General features: G+C 34.7%; 1 protein-coding gene across 1 annotated transcript in view; it reads left to right on the plus strand.

The window, feature by feature from the left end:
• Nucleotides 1–4,443: 4,443 nt before the first annotated feature.
• LOC149258401 (glycine-rich domain-containing protein 1-like) overlaps nucleotides 4,444–15,829 on the plus strand; it is a 77,809-nt gene continuing 66,423 nt past the window's right edge. Inside the window, exon 1 of the mRNA XM_089414740.1 lies at nucleotides 4,444–4,607. Within this exon, the coding sequence (XP_089270866.1) occupies nucleotides 4,444–4,607 (164 nt within the window). The remainder of the gene's footprint in view (nucleotides 4,608–15,829) is intronic.

Genomic DNA, 15,829 nt, shown 5'->3' on the forward strand with positions numbered 1-15,829 from the left:
CTACCCCACTTGTCCATTCCAATAGCAAGAGAACCCACAGTGTGACAACAACATTTCTCTATCAAATGTCAGGAATATTTCCATCTCCTAGCCTCATCAGTCGTAACTCGTCCACTAAAATTCACACATGAACCTTTTGTGGTCCATGACCCACGATGACATCATGCCTCCACGTTGCCCGTCTAAAGATGCCATGTGCCATTGAAAATTATGTCACTTGACCCTCCAAGAAAGCCTTTAGTGCCTGCCATGTGTTATTTTGGTTGCATGCCACATGCTCATCCTTTGTACATCCCTCTACCTGCTTGGCTTTGGCTTGGGTCCCACTAGGGTCTCAGCTCCATAAGCAAACCCATATATCTCCATTACAAAACTTTTAGGGTTGTTGTGGAGCCCAACCTATAGGTCTCCATGTGCTTTCACCCTAACATGTTCTTGCTATAACATCAAGGGAAACCCTCACCTCAAGGCCCATGGCTATGAATGTCACATCTCTTGATGGATGGAATATTTTTCCCTCCTCCATCTAGCGGTCTCCATGTACTAGGATTGCACCACCCATGGTACTTACTTCCCACCAAGGCCCACAATCCAACATGAAGGTCTCTATCCCCTGACAGGATGTACTTCTACCTTGCACCATTCACATAAGTTTACCACTTTGCAATCCCATGATGCAACAAAGGTCTAGGATTTTGATAATGGGGATATAACTATCAAATACCTGGTACACTTAGTCAGTTATTCTCCCTCTCGTGACATAAAAACAACTTAAAAATAGTGCCTGTTGATCCTCACACATGGATTTAACACCTCCATCCCTTTTAGTCATGATACCTACACCCAACAAATATCAAGGGAGATTAAACCAACTCCCCTGCATTGTCTTCGACCATCCAAGCCTCCATTGGAATTCTTGTCAAGTAATAATTTTTGGCCATGGGATTTTGTCTACCACATGAACACATCCAATTTTTCATATAATAAGCGTGTTATGAACTATTAAGAGCATAGTGATTTCTAAGGGACCCTCAAGCCCATATGGCACAAGGACAAGCATTCATACCATTCATGAGCATAATAAATGATACTTGCAAGTGCATCTCAACATTATAGGACTTATCAAACCATTACAAATGAGATAATGACTCATAAAACATTTTATTACAATGCTTTGCATTCCAACACATGTAGATAAACATTTCTCTTGACAGTCACTCAACCAATAACACACAACAACATAAGTAATCGTCACTTTACATAGACAAGCATGAAAGTGAAGAAAATCATTTATTTTGATTATATAGAGATCTCAATACCTTCTGAGCTAGATATACCTAATATACACAAAACATAGTTCACACTACTAATGAGGACACCATTGAGGGACTTATCTGATAGATATGTAATTCACCAAGAATGCCACAACCACATGATTCATTCAATCCCATAACATTATACTCGTATTCACATAAAAAAATTATAAGTTAATGGGTATAAGGTAACTAAAGAATCCTTGGCTACTATAGACCATCAGGCATATGTATACCAACCCTCCTGCAATGAGTCATCTAGGTTAAATCCACCTAGTTCAGACAATTCAATTCGCCATAATATCTTCAATGGCTAGTCACTCTAGATATATGATGAACCAAACATTATTAATCGAATTTTATAGGAGATAGTCATTGGTCATTCATAATACAAGTATTTACAAGAAAATAAACACTTATCTTATACAAAGATGGTGGTAACTAGAGAAGGGACTTCGACTCTCCTCCTAACCATAGGTTAATATGCACTACTATATATCTTGCAGATAAACACCCCTGACACAAATTAATAACATAAGTAATGAAGTAATCAAGGGAATAAGCTCCATCTAGTCAATAAAATACCCAAGAGTCCAAGGATTTCACAATGATTCCACCTACAATCCCGATCATGAATTTTCCAACCACTATGACTCCTATTCAACACCAACTCATTGTTCCTTTCTTTCCTTCAGTCATGCACACCAGTATATAGAAAAATAAATGCCCCTATCTATGCCTATCTGTATAAAGTCATTTTGTTTCCTCCTTGGCCTTCTCTTTTTCACCATCTCCCCTATTTGTCTATGCCAAAAGGAGTTTCTTGTCCTCTTTTTTCCCTCTGTATGTGCGTATGTATATGCCCTATATCATGAATGATCCAAAAAAAAAAAAAATTCCTCCTCATGCAAATTACCCTCTCTTTCTTTGCCCTCGAGCCAACACCACATCCTCCCTACTTCTACCTATCATGCTAACCATACCAACAAAACTTACTAGGCATAAGGACAATGGGGCTCATCCTCCTGTGTAGGATCCCCATCCCTTTTCTTAATTGTCTGTATCGGCTTGTATTTTCTTATAGATGAAGCTAGATAACTTCGTAATTACACCCCTAAGTGTAATCTTTTCCCAAGCACTTCCCCCAACAACTTCACCACTCAAGCTTTGAATATATGTCCTCTCCTCAACTGGTCAGTGTATTGCATTTTCTACATTATTTACATGAATTTACAATTCATAATAATGTTTACAAGAGGGATTATAAAAACTGTTTTTACAGAGCTAAACCTCAAACATACCTATGTTCTTCTTGATTCTCAGGGAAAAAATCACCTCCCTCCCCCACTCTTGTCACCCATGGGTTCCATTTCACTTCTCCATCAAACCTTAAGAAGAAATGTTTATGCTTGAAGAGACACAATTCAAATTTCTCCTTAGATAATCTTACTTTCCAACTCTTGCTAAAATGTGTTCTCTCAATGAACCACTTTGGATCAAAAAATGTAATCCTTTCTAATTTCTCCCCATCCAAATTCTTATCCTCTTCATTTATATTCTTAGCCTAGAAAGATTCTCCAAGAAGGCTTATTGTTGATTTCATTGTCCCCATGGCATCCACCCTTTCATCTTAAAAACAAATTGATTTCTACCTAGAATTTTTTTTCAAGATACATATTTAGGTAGTACTTCCCAAGTTCTATTCATTAATTCATTCCTTGCAAAAGATCCATTATAACATTTTCCCCATTTTCCCAACAAGTCTCACAGCAAAGAAGGCCAAATTACTATTGATTTTAATTGAGATAATATCACTCCCCATACATCAAATGTGAAAGGGAATTTCAAGAAGAGATAATGTATATTTTTAGGAATTTTCTTGCACAAGGTGCACCACGAAGGTACAATAATACCCATTTTCAATAAATTAGCGTCTCTTAGGATCTTCCTATGAGCCAATGTCAAACAAAAGAAATTAATTTTTGGGAGGTAGTTCAAGCTCCAAATAAAGGGTCAAGCTAAGAAGAGGGAGGTATAAATCTAGGGAAGAGAAAATATTGATAACCCCTTTTAACAGAGTACAACTCACCCGCCCAACCCCATGAGTCTCAATCAAACAAGGAGGACAAAGCACATCCAACAAGAGCGAAGAGATTTGGAAATACTAACAAGATCTTAGATGACCTAGAATGTTACCCCAAGCCTAGCTCAACCAATGCTCATCAATAAGCAGAAGGAGATATCCCACCAAGGGATTTTATGTTGGGAAATTAGCCAATTACACAAGGGATGAATAGGGGATTTGATCCTAGAGGAGGATTTCCCATAATTTCCTCAATCAAAAAATTTATTGATTTCCCAATTCTTAGAGTCCAAGTTAGCTTAGACCTAATTAAATGAATAGAATCCAACATCAACTTCCATATTGAGGAGATGCCTCTATTGTGAATTATATGATGATTACAAGATTCTCTCCCATTAAAACATTTTTAATGAAGCACTTGTTTCCACCAATCATTATCTTTTGTGATTAGCCACCAAACTAGGTTTTCCCCACGGGATCTATTCATTCTAAGGGGGCTTCTTATTCCAAACTCCTCCATGGATTTTGGAATCCTCGCATGAACGATTAAAATATCGCGGATATCGCGGATTGTGGTGCTGATTAGGTCACTGAGATTCTGCATGTCTGTGAGCTCATTTTCAGTGACTCATTATTAAATATTAAATATATTGTAGCTGTTTTTATTTCAAACTCTGAACAATTCTAAATTATTTTGGCACAATTTAGTGCGCAGACGCCATCATGATTCACAAGGTTGCGTTCAGAGAAAAAGGTCAAACGGTATATGCGAACCCTTCAGATCCGATTGATGATTGATTGCACTGGATAAGAATCTAAACTTTATTTTTTGGAAGATTCAGATCCGATTGATGATTGATTGCATTGGATAAGAATCTAAACTTTATTTATTGGAAGATCTGTGCGTGCAAAATGGTTGACTTTATTTTTTGATTGTCAGTGTATTTACGGCCCTTTTTTAGTACATTTATAGAGATGAAAATATAACAATTGCAGTAACCCTAACTGATAACTAAGATTTAAGGTTGGGGAGGTTTTTTGCGAAGGATGAATGCGGCGGAGGAAGAGGAATGGCGAAAAGCACAGGTGATAAGTATCAGCGCAGGCCTGGATCTCATCACTGCTGCGAAACAGCAACTACAGTTTCTTGCTTCAGTCGACAGGTATCGGTGCCTTTATGATGGACCAGCTTTACACAGAGCCATTTACAGGTAAAATATATGTGAAACTTCTCATATACAGAAATCTGATATTTTTTTCTATATAATTTTGGATATTAAATGTGGTAATATTGATATAAACATGATAACCAGATTCTCTGAATTTTCTTCTGTTTGGATCCTAAATTTTGTTGGGTACGACTGACTTTTCTTTGGCTGAATTTTTGTATTATTTCAAAATGAAAATTTATCGGTTTGGATTAATCACTATTTCTGTGAAGACATTTTATTTCAATTTATTCGTGTGGATTAATCATATTTTTTCCTTTTGGTTGAAGATTTTTTATCTCAAGTTAGGGTAGATGACGATCTGTTGTTTTTTTTATTTATTTTTTTAATTGATGTCCTAAATTCATTCTCAAAAAATATGCTTAACAAATGCTAAGTCTGAATTCTTATTAAGCGCTATATTGTGTTACATAGTTGGTTAGGTTGGAATAAATTTAAAAAATTAGATTCCTACCACTTCAGCCCACCAATTTCTTAGGGATTTGAAATTATTCCAATTCTAATAAGTTCCTCCATGATAAGTTCCTTATTATTATTTATAAAATTCATTTATATATAAGCAAATTTTATTTAGCAAAATGGTTAATTTTACAATAAAATGTGTAATTCCTTTTTTCTCAAATTAAAGTTGACCCATAACTTTTTTAACATAGTTAATGAGGTAAATGTGTGCATTGGTAAGACATTCTAGTGTTGCAATAGTTTTTTTTGTTATATTTATGTTGTCTTTGGCTATATCAATCACATTAATATTTTTAATGTGATTGTACTAGTTTTCAAGATGTTTATATGGTTGAATTTTGTATTAATCATTAATTATTTTATTAATTGTTGCATATGCTGAATTTTTATTTATTGAATTTCGTATGAATCATCATCTTTCGTTTTCTCAGATCTCATTTATGATTTGGATATTTATGTTTATGATATAAACTTAAATACTTGTTAAAAGTAATAATATTTTTTAATTCAATTATATATATAGATATATATATAGATATATATGAAAATTTGTGCTTATTGGACATAATGAATCAAAAAAATATACTTCTTTTTTGCTAAAGTTGAAGAGAGAGGTTGTTGGTTCCTTGTAAGACCATAACATATCCATGTAAAATAGTTATTATCTTACAAAGTTTAAAGATACCAACTCACAAAATATGATCTTGAGTGGGGAGAATTACAACAATTCCATCCAATTACCCAAATAAACTAGATTCACACATACACAATTTTAAACAAAATTATACTTTAAATAATTTTCATCCTCTACTATATTTAAAATTAGCAATTTTTTTTTATTAATACCATATTTATACTTCAGACAATTTTCATCCTCTAATATATTTAAAATTAACAATTTTTATTTATTAATGCCATGTTATTTTATATTTTTTATTATATTGAGTTTCCTCTTAGCCAAAGATAAGAGAGAGGTTACTAGTACCTCCCAACACCCCAATATTTTAGAGCAACATAGTTATTCTCTTCTAAAGCATAAACATACCAACTTACAAGACATGATCTTGAGTGGGGCGGATAACAACACTCCACCCAATCACTCAAACTAAATTTAATTTATAGATATATCCATCATTTCCATAAAAAATTTAAACAAATTTCAGATATGTTTCATCCTTTAGTGTATTTATACTTCATATGTTTCATCCTTTAGTGTATTTAAAATCAACAAATTTAGTATATTAATATCATGTTATTTTATATTTCTCTGGCCAACTTGAAACAAGAAATCCTCTCATAAAGGTTTTGGTGGTATAGTTTTTATATAAAAATAATATTCCTTCTCACGTTCGACTTCATAAGATCTACCCCCCTTAATCAATATATATAGATCCAAATTTCTGATTCTACACCATATAGATTTTTTCACAATTTAGTATTTCGCTCCTATAAACTCTAACTCTTATAAGAAAAATAACCTAGATAAGAATTTCCCCTTCAATACCTTAGAATAGGATATCCATAGTCTAAGGAATGAAGATAATATCATTTTCCTTAGAACTACTACTAACCACGCTACTCTCCTAAGTAATAACTCTGACCCTAACCCCCTATCGATAGATGAGGATTCTAACTTAGCTAATAGATTCACAAGAAATTCTAAAGATACAACCTAGAACCTATTTGGTACTGAGCTTATCAAGCTTTGTAGTTCCCAAGACTTGATAATTTGTAATAGAATTAATAAATGACCAACTTCTAGCCGAATGAATTGTATCGATGGGTTGGGTAGTAGCATTGCAGACTATCCTATATCAGACACCCATGTTCTCAACCATATTGTAAATTTTGACCTCGTAAATTACCACCATCCTATTCTGACCGCAAACCTCTATCCTTAACCCTAAATATTGACATGCAAACTAACCACATGTAGAAGAATTGTGAGAGTCAAAGGCACATTTGTTTTGACAGAACTAAAATGGATCTCTTCTTACAAGATTTAAAGAGCCATTTAGGCTTCTTAATATATAATGATAATATTGTTGAAATCTACTACAATTTTACTAGAACCCTTTCCACTACCGTTAACCAATTCTCTATCGAAGTGTCGTATAAAAACAATAATAGAAATTTCAGCCCTTTGTATGATAATGATCTTAAAAATTCCAGGAAAGTGATTAGAGATGCTCCTAACAAAACTGTAAAGATTGAAAAAATAAGTGGGTACAAATATCTTATCAAAAGGAAGAAAAGGTCTTATATTAATAAGAGGCAAGAGTGTCTTCTTCACCTTACTAAAGTTGAACCTAGAAAGTTCTGGAGGAATATCCGTGTTCGTAAAACAAAACAAAAAAATAATTCGATCCCCTTAAAGAAATGGGATATTTATCTTAAGAATCTTTATGGCTCCCTAGAGACCATGAGAAACATCTTTTCTTTGCAATATGTGGAGTTCAGGATTAAGAAACTCACTATTGGGAAAGTTAGGGATATTGAATGCTACCAAATTGAAATTTTCAAAATGGGAAGGCCTATCCTCAACTCTCATATTCACAATCTTCTCAATTTGGCCGTAAAACATTGCTTACTTAAGCCTTGGATGCAAATCCTTATTGTTCCTATCTTTAAAAGTATGGATAAAAGCATTCCCTCTAACTATAGGACCATTTAATGATTAGCCACATTTTATCCAAACTATATGGGATCGTTTTCGAAAAGAAGATTAGCCTCTTACTTGAAAACCATGGTAAAAGAGCTAAAGAGAAGGTTGGTTTAAGGAGACATCACTCAACTATTGACCATGTTTTCACTCTTAATATCATTGTCGAGTAACGTCGCAATACTAAAACTGATCTTTTGTTTTGTTTTTTTTACTTTCATAAAGATTTCAACACAGTTCCTCAAGATAACCTATCGAAAAGACTCGAATAGTAATGGTTTCTCTCGAACTCAGGGTTGTTGTGATTCGACTATATGAGAATGTTTTTTCCAAGCTTAAGATCACCGAGAGTTGGTCTAAAAAAATTAAATCCAATATCGACATTAATGAAGGGTGTCCCCTATCCCTTACCTTTTTTGGCATCTGCATTGATAAGCTAAAAGAGTGTTTGGAATTTGCAGGATGTGATGGCCCCAAGCTTGCTGGCATGGTCATTACTCTTCTCCTTTATGCTGATGATATCTTCATCCCATTTAGAAGCCATGATGATCTCGAAAATAAGCTTAAAATCCTCCATGATTATTTCTCCAAGATGGGTATGACTGTTAAAACCGACAAGACTAAAGTCATGATAATTAAAACCAAAATGATAAACCATGATAATTTCATCTATGAAAACTATTACTTGGATAATATTTATTCATACAAATATTTAGGTATTGACATTCATCATCAACTCTACTGGAATTATAGCATTAAGGAAAATATTATTAGAGGTTAAAAAAATTACTATGAACTTGAAAATAATTGTAAGTCGAATGATCTTTGGGTTTGAAGTAAAAAAATATACTCTTTGAGACTCGTGTCACCCTTGTTATTTTAGCTAATTGTGAGGTTTGGGGTTGTAATATATCTAGAGAATCATAGAGGAAGATTGAATTACTCCAAAATAAATTTACAACCTCAATATTAAATGAAATACTCTTTATCCCATCCTCCTGATTGGAGCTAGCCTTTCTCCCATTGAAAGCATGGATATGTTTATGTATCTATTTTATGAGAATAAGCTTTACAAAATGGGAGCCAAGAGGTTACCCAAAATTTCTTCTGACTCTAGTCAAAACCCCCACCTCTGGCTTAAACAAGGATCGCACAAGGATGCCCAAAATTGGCTCAACCATTGGGGAATAAAGGAGAAGATCATCTTGGAGAATAAGGATAATATTAAAAATACTATTACTTCATAATTTAAGGATAAGTTGTGGAATGCTAAGGAGCTAGAGTGGTAAATGAAGTTGAAGCATTATAAGGAGGTGATCAACCTCACTCTTGCTAACCAAAGTTGTCTTTCTACTTTGAATAATGCTACGAATAAATGAACATTGTGAAGACAAGAAATAATTGTCACGAGCTTGAAAGTGAAACTAGGCATTAACACCTTGGGATGAAAGAAGCTATCACCTTTACAATACTAAGATGGTTGAAGATGAAAAGCACTTTCTCTTGAATTGTCTAGCTCTTACTCGCATCTGTTCTCATTTCAAAAACATCTACCACACTACCAACCTCCTTGACCTGTTAAGTCAACAAAACTATAGTGATATAGGAACACTTTTTTCCCTTCAATTTTTCCATAGAAATAAAATATTAAAGAGCCTCAATTAATCTTACTTTTTGAAGGTTTGATAGACCACATTGGTCTTAGTGGACGTTCATCATCATCATTATCATTATCTATAAAAAAATATTTAATTTTAATATCCATATTAATAAATATGATATTGATTAATTGTATATTTTATTTTAAATAAATAAAATTATGTAAATTAAAAAATATAAAAAATAAATAAATAAACATAATAAATTATTATTATAAAATGATAATTTTTAATAAAGATGGTAGATAGATGATATAACTTAACCTATTTTAAAAAAAAACCCATGTTTAGAAAAAGAAATATTATTTATCGTAGAGGAGACAACATAAGGTACATAATTTTTATCCTTAACATGTCACTGCATTCACAAAGTGACATCTAGTTTTCGTGTTGGTGTATTAATATAACCCATACCAAAAATTTTATGAAATTTTTTCCACTTTCCTATGTTAAACTTTATAATTGAATTTATTTTTAAGTGTTGGTGTTGGCTCGCCGCCACCACCAAGGCTACAGAGCCCCACGCACAACATCATCCATATTTTCGGAAGATGTATACATGTCACAAGTGTACCAAGCAGTATTTCATCATCGGAGAGCTAAAAACACAATCGGTGGAAGTTGTCCTACAACACTACATTCACTAGGAAGGACAATATTTTCAGCCATAGCAACCTGTTTGAAGGTCACCATCCCATCCTTCCTTCCAGCGAAGCCACCACCAAAATCAGAAGAGGAAAATAACACTCGGGCCAGTGAAAATCGGTTGGATTGTTTTGTGGGAGATGTGGCAAGGATGGCTAACAATACCGAGAGCTATTGCAATTCCTATGGTTATGACATGCTGCTTCGTGTAGGATCAAACCAGCAAAATGAGGCGATAGTAGGTTCTATAAATTTGACATTTTTTGGGGCGATTTATCATATTAGTATCATATTTTATAGATAAACATTAATAAAAAAAATTCCCATTTTTTGGGGCGATTTATCATATTAGTATCGTATTCTATAGATGAACATTAATAAAATAATTCCCATAGCCTTCCATGTGAAGGCTTCCATCTCGATAATGTAATAGTGTTAAAAGATAGGGTTTCTCAGAATAGATGAAATATTTCTATGGATTTCCATGTTAAACCTAATCATCTCTGAATGTGCGCTGCATGAACATTATTAAATTATGTAATGAAATCGAGTCTAGTCTTGACATTGTTCTTCTCTCTGATACTTATTTAGCAATGTCTAGGGAAAACCCTAGAGAAAAACATTATTGAATGTGTTGTAGGAACTTCATAAATAATCTCATTCTTGAAACCTGATTTTATGTAAGATCTCAAACAACTAATTAATCAATAGATATGGTACATTTTAGTGTTCTAATTGAAATGCTTATAAGAAGCTAAACACAAAATATTAAAGATCTAAAAAAAAGATGCAACCCTTATTTATATTATTATTTGAAATTGATACATGCAAGAATCATCAACCATGAAATTTCCCTACCGAATGGCATTCACGACTACTCAACAAGGCTACTAAAAACACTAAAGCACAATCCTTGACAATGAATAGATCCACCAGACAAATCACACCCACGAGGTTTTCGTCCCGGGGATCAAACTAGAACTGGCCACACCAAGTTCTCAAGAAAACACAATAATATAGATAGACTCAAGATGATTCAAATTCCTAGCTCCTGTCCCCTTTAATATGATTGATGGACTCTCTAGAAACCTTATTTTATTATTTTCCCTTGAAAACGATGGTAAATACTATGGGCAGATCTAGTGGGAAAATACCATGGTAAATACCATGGGTAGATTCCATCCATTTTGACCACATAAAGAAAAGGGAATATTACAAATCCTCCCACCCAAAGATTGTGATACAAGAACATTGTATTTTAGTAGACATAGGGGGTCTTGTGCTTTCAAGGAAGTTGGTTTCCTATGTTTTGAATTAATGCAATTATTAAGGTTTTGAGTGATTTTAATGAGAAAAGCTAGAATAGGGATCTAATTAAGTATAGTGAGGCATATTAGTAAATATTCTCGAATATAGGATAACATGAGAGAATTGGGATAGTTGAGAGATTGAGAGATTTGAGAATTAATTGTAAATCTTAGATTAGGAGTTAATTCATGATTTTTTGGATTAAAGAGGATCCTTAGAGATAAGGAAGAGATTTTAGGATTTTGTTGAGAATATTATGGATCTAAACCAAGAATTGGTTGTAGAATCCCTTTTGTATAAATGTAAGCCTAAAAAGCATAGTAAGAGGTTGGTTAGCTAGTTAGCTAGGAGTTAGAGTGCGAAGAGTTTGAATGTAAGCCTATGGCAGATTGTGAAACAGAGGCCACTGATATTGGAAATAAGGCCTAATAGAAGAAACTGTGTAAATACTTGTTATTAATACAAACAACTCAATTTTGAGTGTATGTGTGTGTGTGGAGTAATATAATTGTAACCTATGCGTGAACTAGAAGTAACTTCTATGTAACAGAGTTGCATGTGCAGAATTAGAGGCGAAATACAAAGAAGAGTAACAGAGAGGTGTTATGGATTTGTACACATCGACAGCACAGGAGGAAACCTTTAGTGTTACAGTGAAGGTGGAAGAGCATAAAAGCGTGAGCAGAGTTAAGGAGGAAGTTGTGTAGTGGAACAGTGAAGGACTAGAACCCTGAAGAAAATTGGAATCACAAAAGAACATTGAAGAACGACATAACCACGAAGTAAAGAAAAGGGCGAAGAAATGAAGAACGATGCACAAGAGTCATTGAATCTGAAGATCAACGAATGAGGCTGAAGACGATGGGCGACCAAGATTAAGTGGTACAATATAAGTAAAAGAAATGAATGGCAGACATTCAATCCAAGTACTTGCAGAAGGTGAAAGGTGGGAATTGATCCGGACCATCAAATCGACAGATCTGGTAGATTGATGGTGATTAGTAACCGCGTCGGGGGTAGAGAGTGTACGGGTTCTTTAATCATGGTTGAAGGCCCGTAATTGTTACTAACCATTGGTCGTAAATCCAAATGCTTACGTCGTAGTCAACTACGGGGGTTGAAAGCTTGATAACCCACATGCTAATTGAATGGTCGCGGACCATAAGATTGGATGGCCTCCGCCATCCAACAGATATCGGGCCGTAAAGAGATCGAACTTTAACCTCAAGGGCGAACCCGAACATCTATAGGTTAAGGTTTATAATCTATATCTGCTCCGTAAGACCAGCTAAACATTGTGCAAGTGGTCTGTGTGATATCATTGTGGACTGTCAGATCAAATGGGTTTTGATCTATGACGCAGGATCACCGAGCAACTCTGCTTATCAGGGAAGATATCAACCATCGGATTAAAGGTAAGATTGATGGTAGAGATTGAAGCAGACCTGAGAAGGTTATAGGCGCGGTATTATTTCATTTGAAGTCTAGTTGTGTTATTGCATATCGCATGCAAGAGGAGAGGAATGCGATGAAATCACATGTTGGTATGATGCGAGATTGCGATAGCCGTTGATCTGGTGGACAAAATCATTGGTGGAAAAGAGCAATCGCATGTCGCAAGTCAGCAATTCTGAATGCACATTCTATTTAGTCCTTTGAACTCCATGATTGCGATAAAGGATGAGCTGGAATGTAAAGCAGGATTTGGTTAATATGCGCAGTTATAGAATTAACCAAAGTTATCATAAAGGATGAAGGGTTGAGTTAAAGGGTTCTATAGCAAAGGATTACCAAGGATTCAGATTGGAGTTAGTTATTAACTCGTTCCACATGATACCAATTAAGGGGTCTTGAACCTTAAGTAATGAAGGTTTGACCAAGAAGGTCTTTTAAATTCCTGGGAAATGCGAGATTATTCAATTTATATGCATACTGTGGGTATCACAAGTTTTCCCTGTGTCATTTGAATCAGGGCTAAATTGTGACTGAAACATTTGATATTAAAGCACAAAGAAATTTTGTGTGAAAATTTCTTTGAAAAGAATTTAGAACAGAGTTATGTTCTGAAGGTGTGTAAACAGGCGAATGGTGATGAAAGCAGGCAAGAGGAGATTTGATTCTAATCTGACAGACAGTAAGCACACAGAGATAAAGTATAGCATAATATTGGGAGAATTGCAGATGCAAGGGAATAGAGGACAATCCATTCAAAGTGTAAGTGAATGGTAGAACAAGATCGTGCAGAAGTCTTGAAGGAGAGATGGTATGTTTTAATTTAATATGATTTGAAGATTGGAGAGTGTGTGGTCTTTATATTGATACACAGGTAACAACAAAATAAGGTAAGAAGTTTGCAATGGCCTAGAGCAAGGAGTGCTCAATTGGTTCAAGAGGAAAGAACCAGAGAGATGCTAAAAGACTCAGATCAGAGGAGAGAAGCTTAGTGAGGCATATGTAGCAAGAAGGAGACATTTTACTGCAGAGGTATTGTGGCAACTCACAATAAGATCATAAGGGCAATTCCATAGAGGATGTGGGTAGAATTGCTATGTAATGAAGGACACTGATAAGACTTTCTAAGTTAAAGAAGAAGTGGTCAGAACTAAGTATTTCATTGTGATTGAAATACGAGAGGATAGTTGTGTTCTTAGAATATGCAGATGAGTTGAAGCCTAAAGGAGCAGAGAGAACTGCTCAAAAGAGGTTCTAGATATAGAGAACCAAGGGCTTGCCAAAAGACCAAGTACAAAGGAAAGCTTGGTGAGGTAAGAGACAACAGGGAGGACTTGTTGTTGCATAGGCTTTAATGCAGCTGATAGTGAATGAGTGAGGAACTCATAGAGATGGAGGAGAAAATGACTACTTATAGTCATAGCAGAGGTTCCGAGGAAGACCATAGCAGAAGAAAAGTGAAGAAGGAAGATGCCAAGGAAAATGGTAAGAGAATAAGTCAAGAGGAATTTGACAAAGAAATTGGAGAGATTAAAGAACAACTTGATGCATTAAAAAGGATACTGGAGGAAAGCTAGAGATTAGGTTGGGTATTAAAGAAGAAGCTAGTAAAGTTGCATAAGCTACAGAGAAGGATAGAATAGAGGCAAGTAAATTCGCTGATGGGAAAACTCAAAGAAGCTGAGTTGGAAATGAAAGTTTCCATTTGTGAACCAAAACAGGGTGAAGTTCTGGGTGAAAGTGAAGAGTGGAGATTAGTGAACTATTGGGATAGTTCAAAGAAGCATACTGAAGTGTTGCCAAAGGAAGAAGAGACATTGATGTCTTATGTTTTTAAATATAATTATTGTTTTGAGAGTGCAGGTTTTGCAGAGGATTGGCAGCCTTATGAAGCTATCATAAAACTTGATAAAAATTACCAGAGTTCAGAGGAGAACTTGGATCAGTATACTGATGTATGGACAGAGGATGAAGAGTACCTTTCACAGGATAAGTATTCTAGAGCAGAGTATGATGAAGAATGCTTCTTGAATGAGGAAATTATTGAATTGTTGCAACAGAAAGAAATTATTGAATTGTTGCAGCAGAAAGAAATTATTGATGAATTGATATTTGGAATTGTTATAAAACAAGGACAATTCCTTGTGCGAAAATGAGATGAAGATCAGCCTGAAAAGCTAATATGTGAAACGTTAGTTGAGGCTGTTGAGCCCTACATTTTTCAAACTAACAATTGTTCTGTGAATAGAGGGATTATAAGTGTTGAACAGGAACTTATTTCTATGGAGATGAATGAGACAAAATTGTCTGAGGAAGGCAGTCTAATTGAATCATTGGCAATAGTGACCATGTAAAGGATGAAGGTGGAAATGGAGAGCATTGTGATAAGACACTTTCTAAATTTAAAGAGGAAATGGAATTGCTAGAGAATTTTCTAGGAGAGCGTGGCAATAGAAAAGAAGTGGTTATAGCATTACTTAATAGTAGCAGAGGTTCTTTAAAAGACATAGAGACAGAAGAGTGTTTTAATTTACAAACCAATAGTTTGTTTGCAGGAATAGAGAATAGAATGAATGAGTGTGATGTTGTGATCGAAGTAATTGAACAGAAGTTATTTGGGAATGAAATGGAAGTTCAGAAGCAACCAAAGGGTAAGGATGTAAGGGTGGCAATAAGGAACTAGCAACTACAAAGAGAAGGTAACCAACATAAGGTTAAAGGAAAATTTAAAGAAGAGACTATGTTAGCTAAAAACATAGTAAAGGATCATCATTCCATCATGATGATAGGCACAATGGAGATAAATAGGGAAACTGTTGAAGCAATCAATAAAGAAGAAGGACTAAACTCTCATCAAAGGATCAGTGAATGGGAGATAGAATTGGAGCTATTGGAGAAATGGCTGAAAGCACCAGTAGGGAATAAGGAAACTAATAAAGATTGTAAAGGATATGCAAGAGAGGAAGAGGAAAGAGTCCAACAAAGAAGTGAGTTGGACATTGAAATTGAACTAATCT

This window comes from Pinus tabuliformis, chromosome 6 (genome assembly GCF_031772625.1).
Source record: "Pinus tabuliformis cultivar Carrire ecotype Pingquan chromosome 6, CPIR1, whole genome shotgun sequence".
NCBI classification, from domain to species: domain Eukaryota; kingdom Viridiplantae; phylum Streptophyta; class Pinopsida; order Pinales; family Pinaceae; genus Pinus; species Pinus tabuliformis.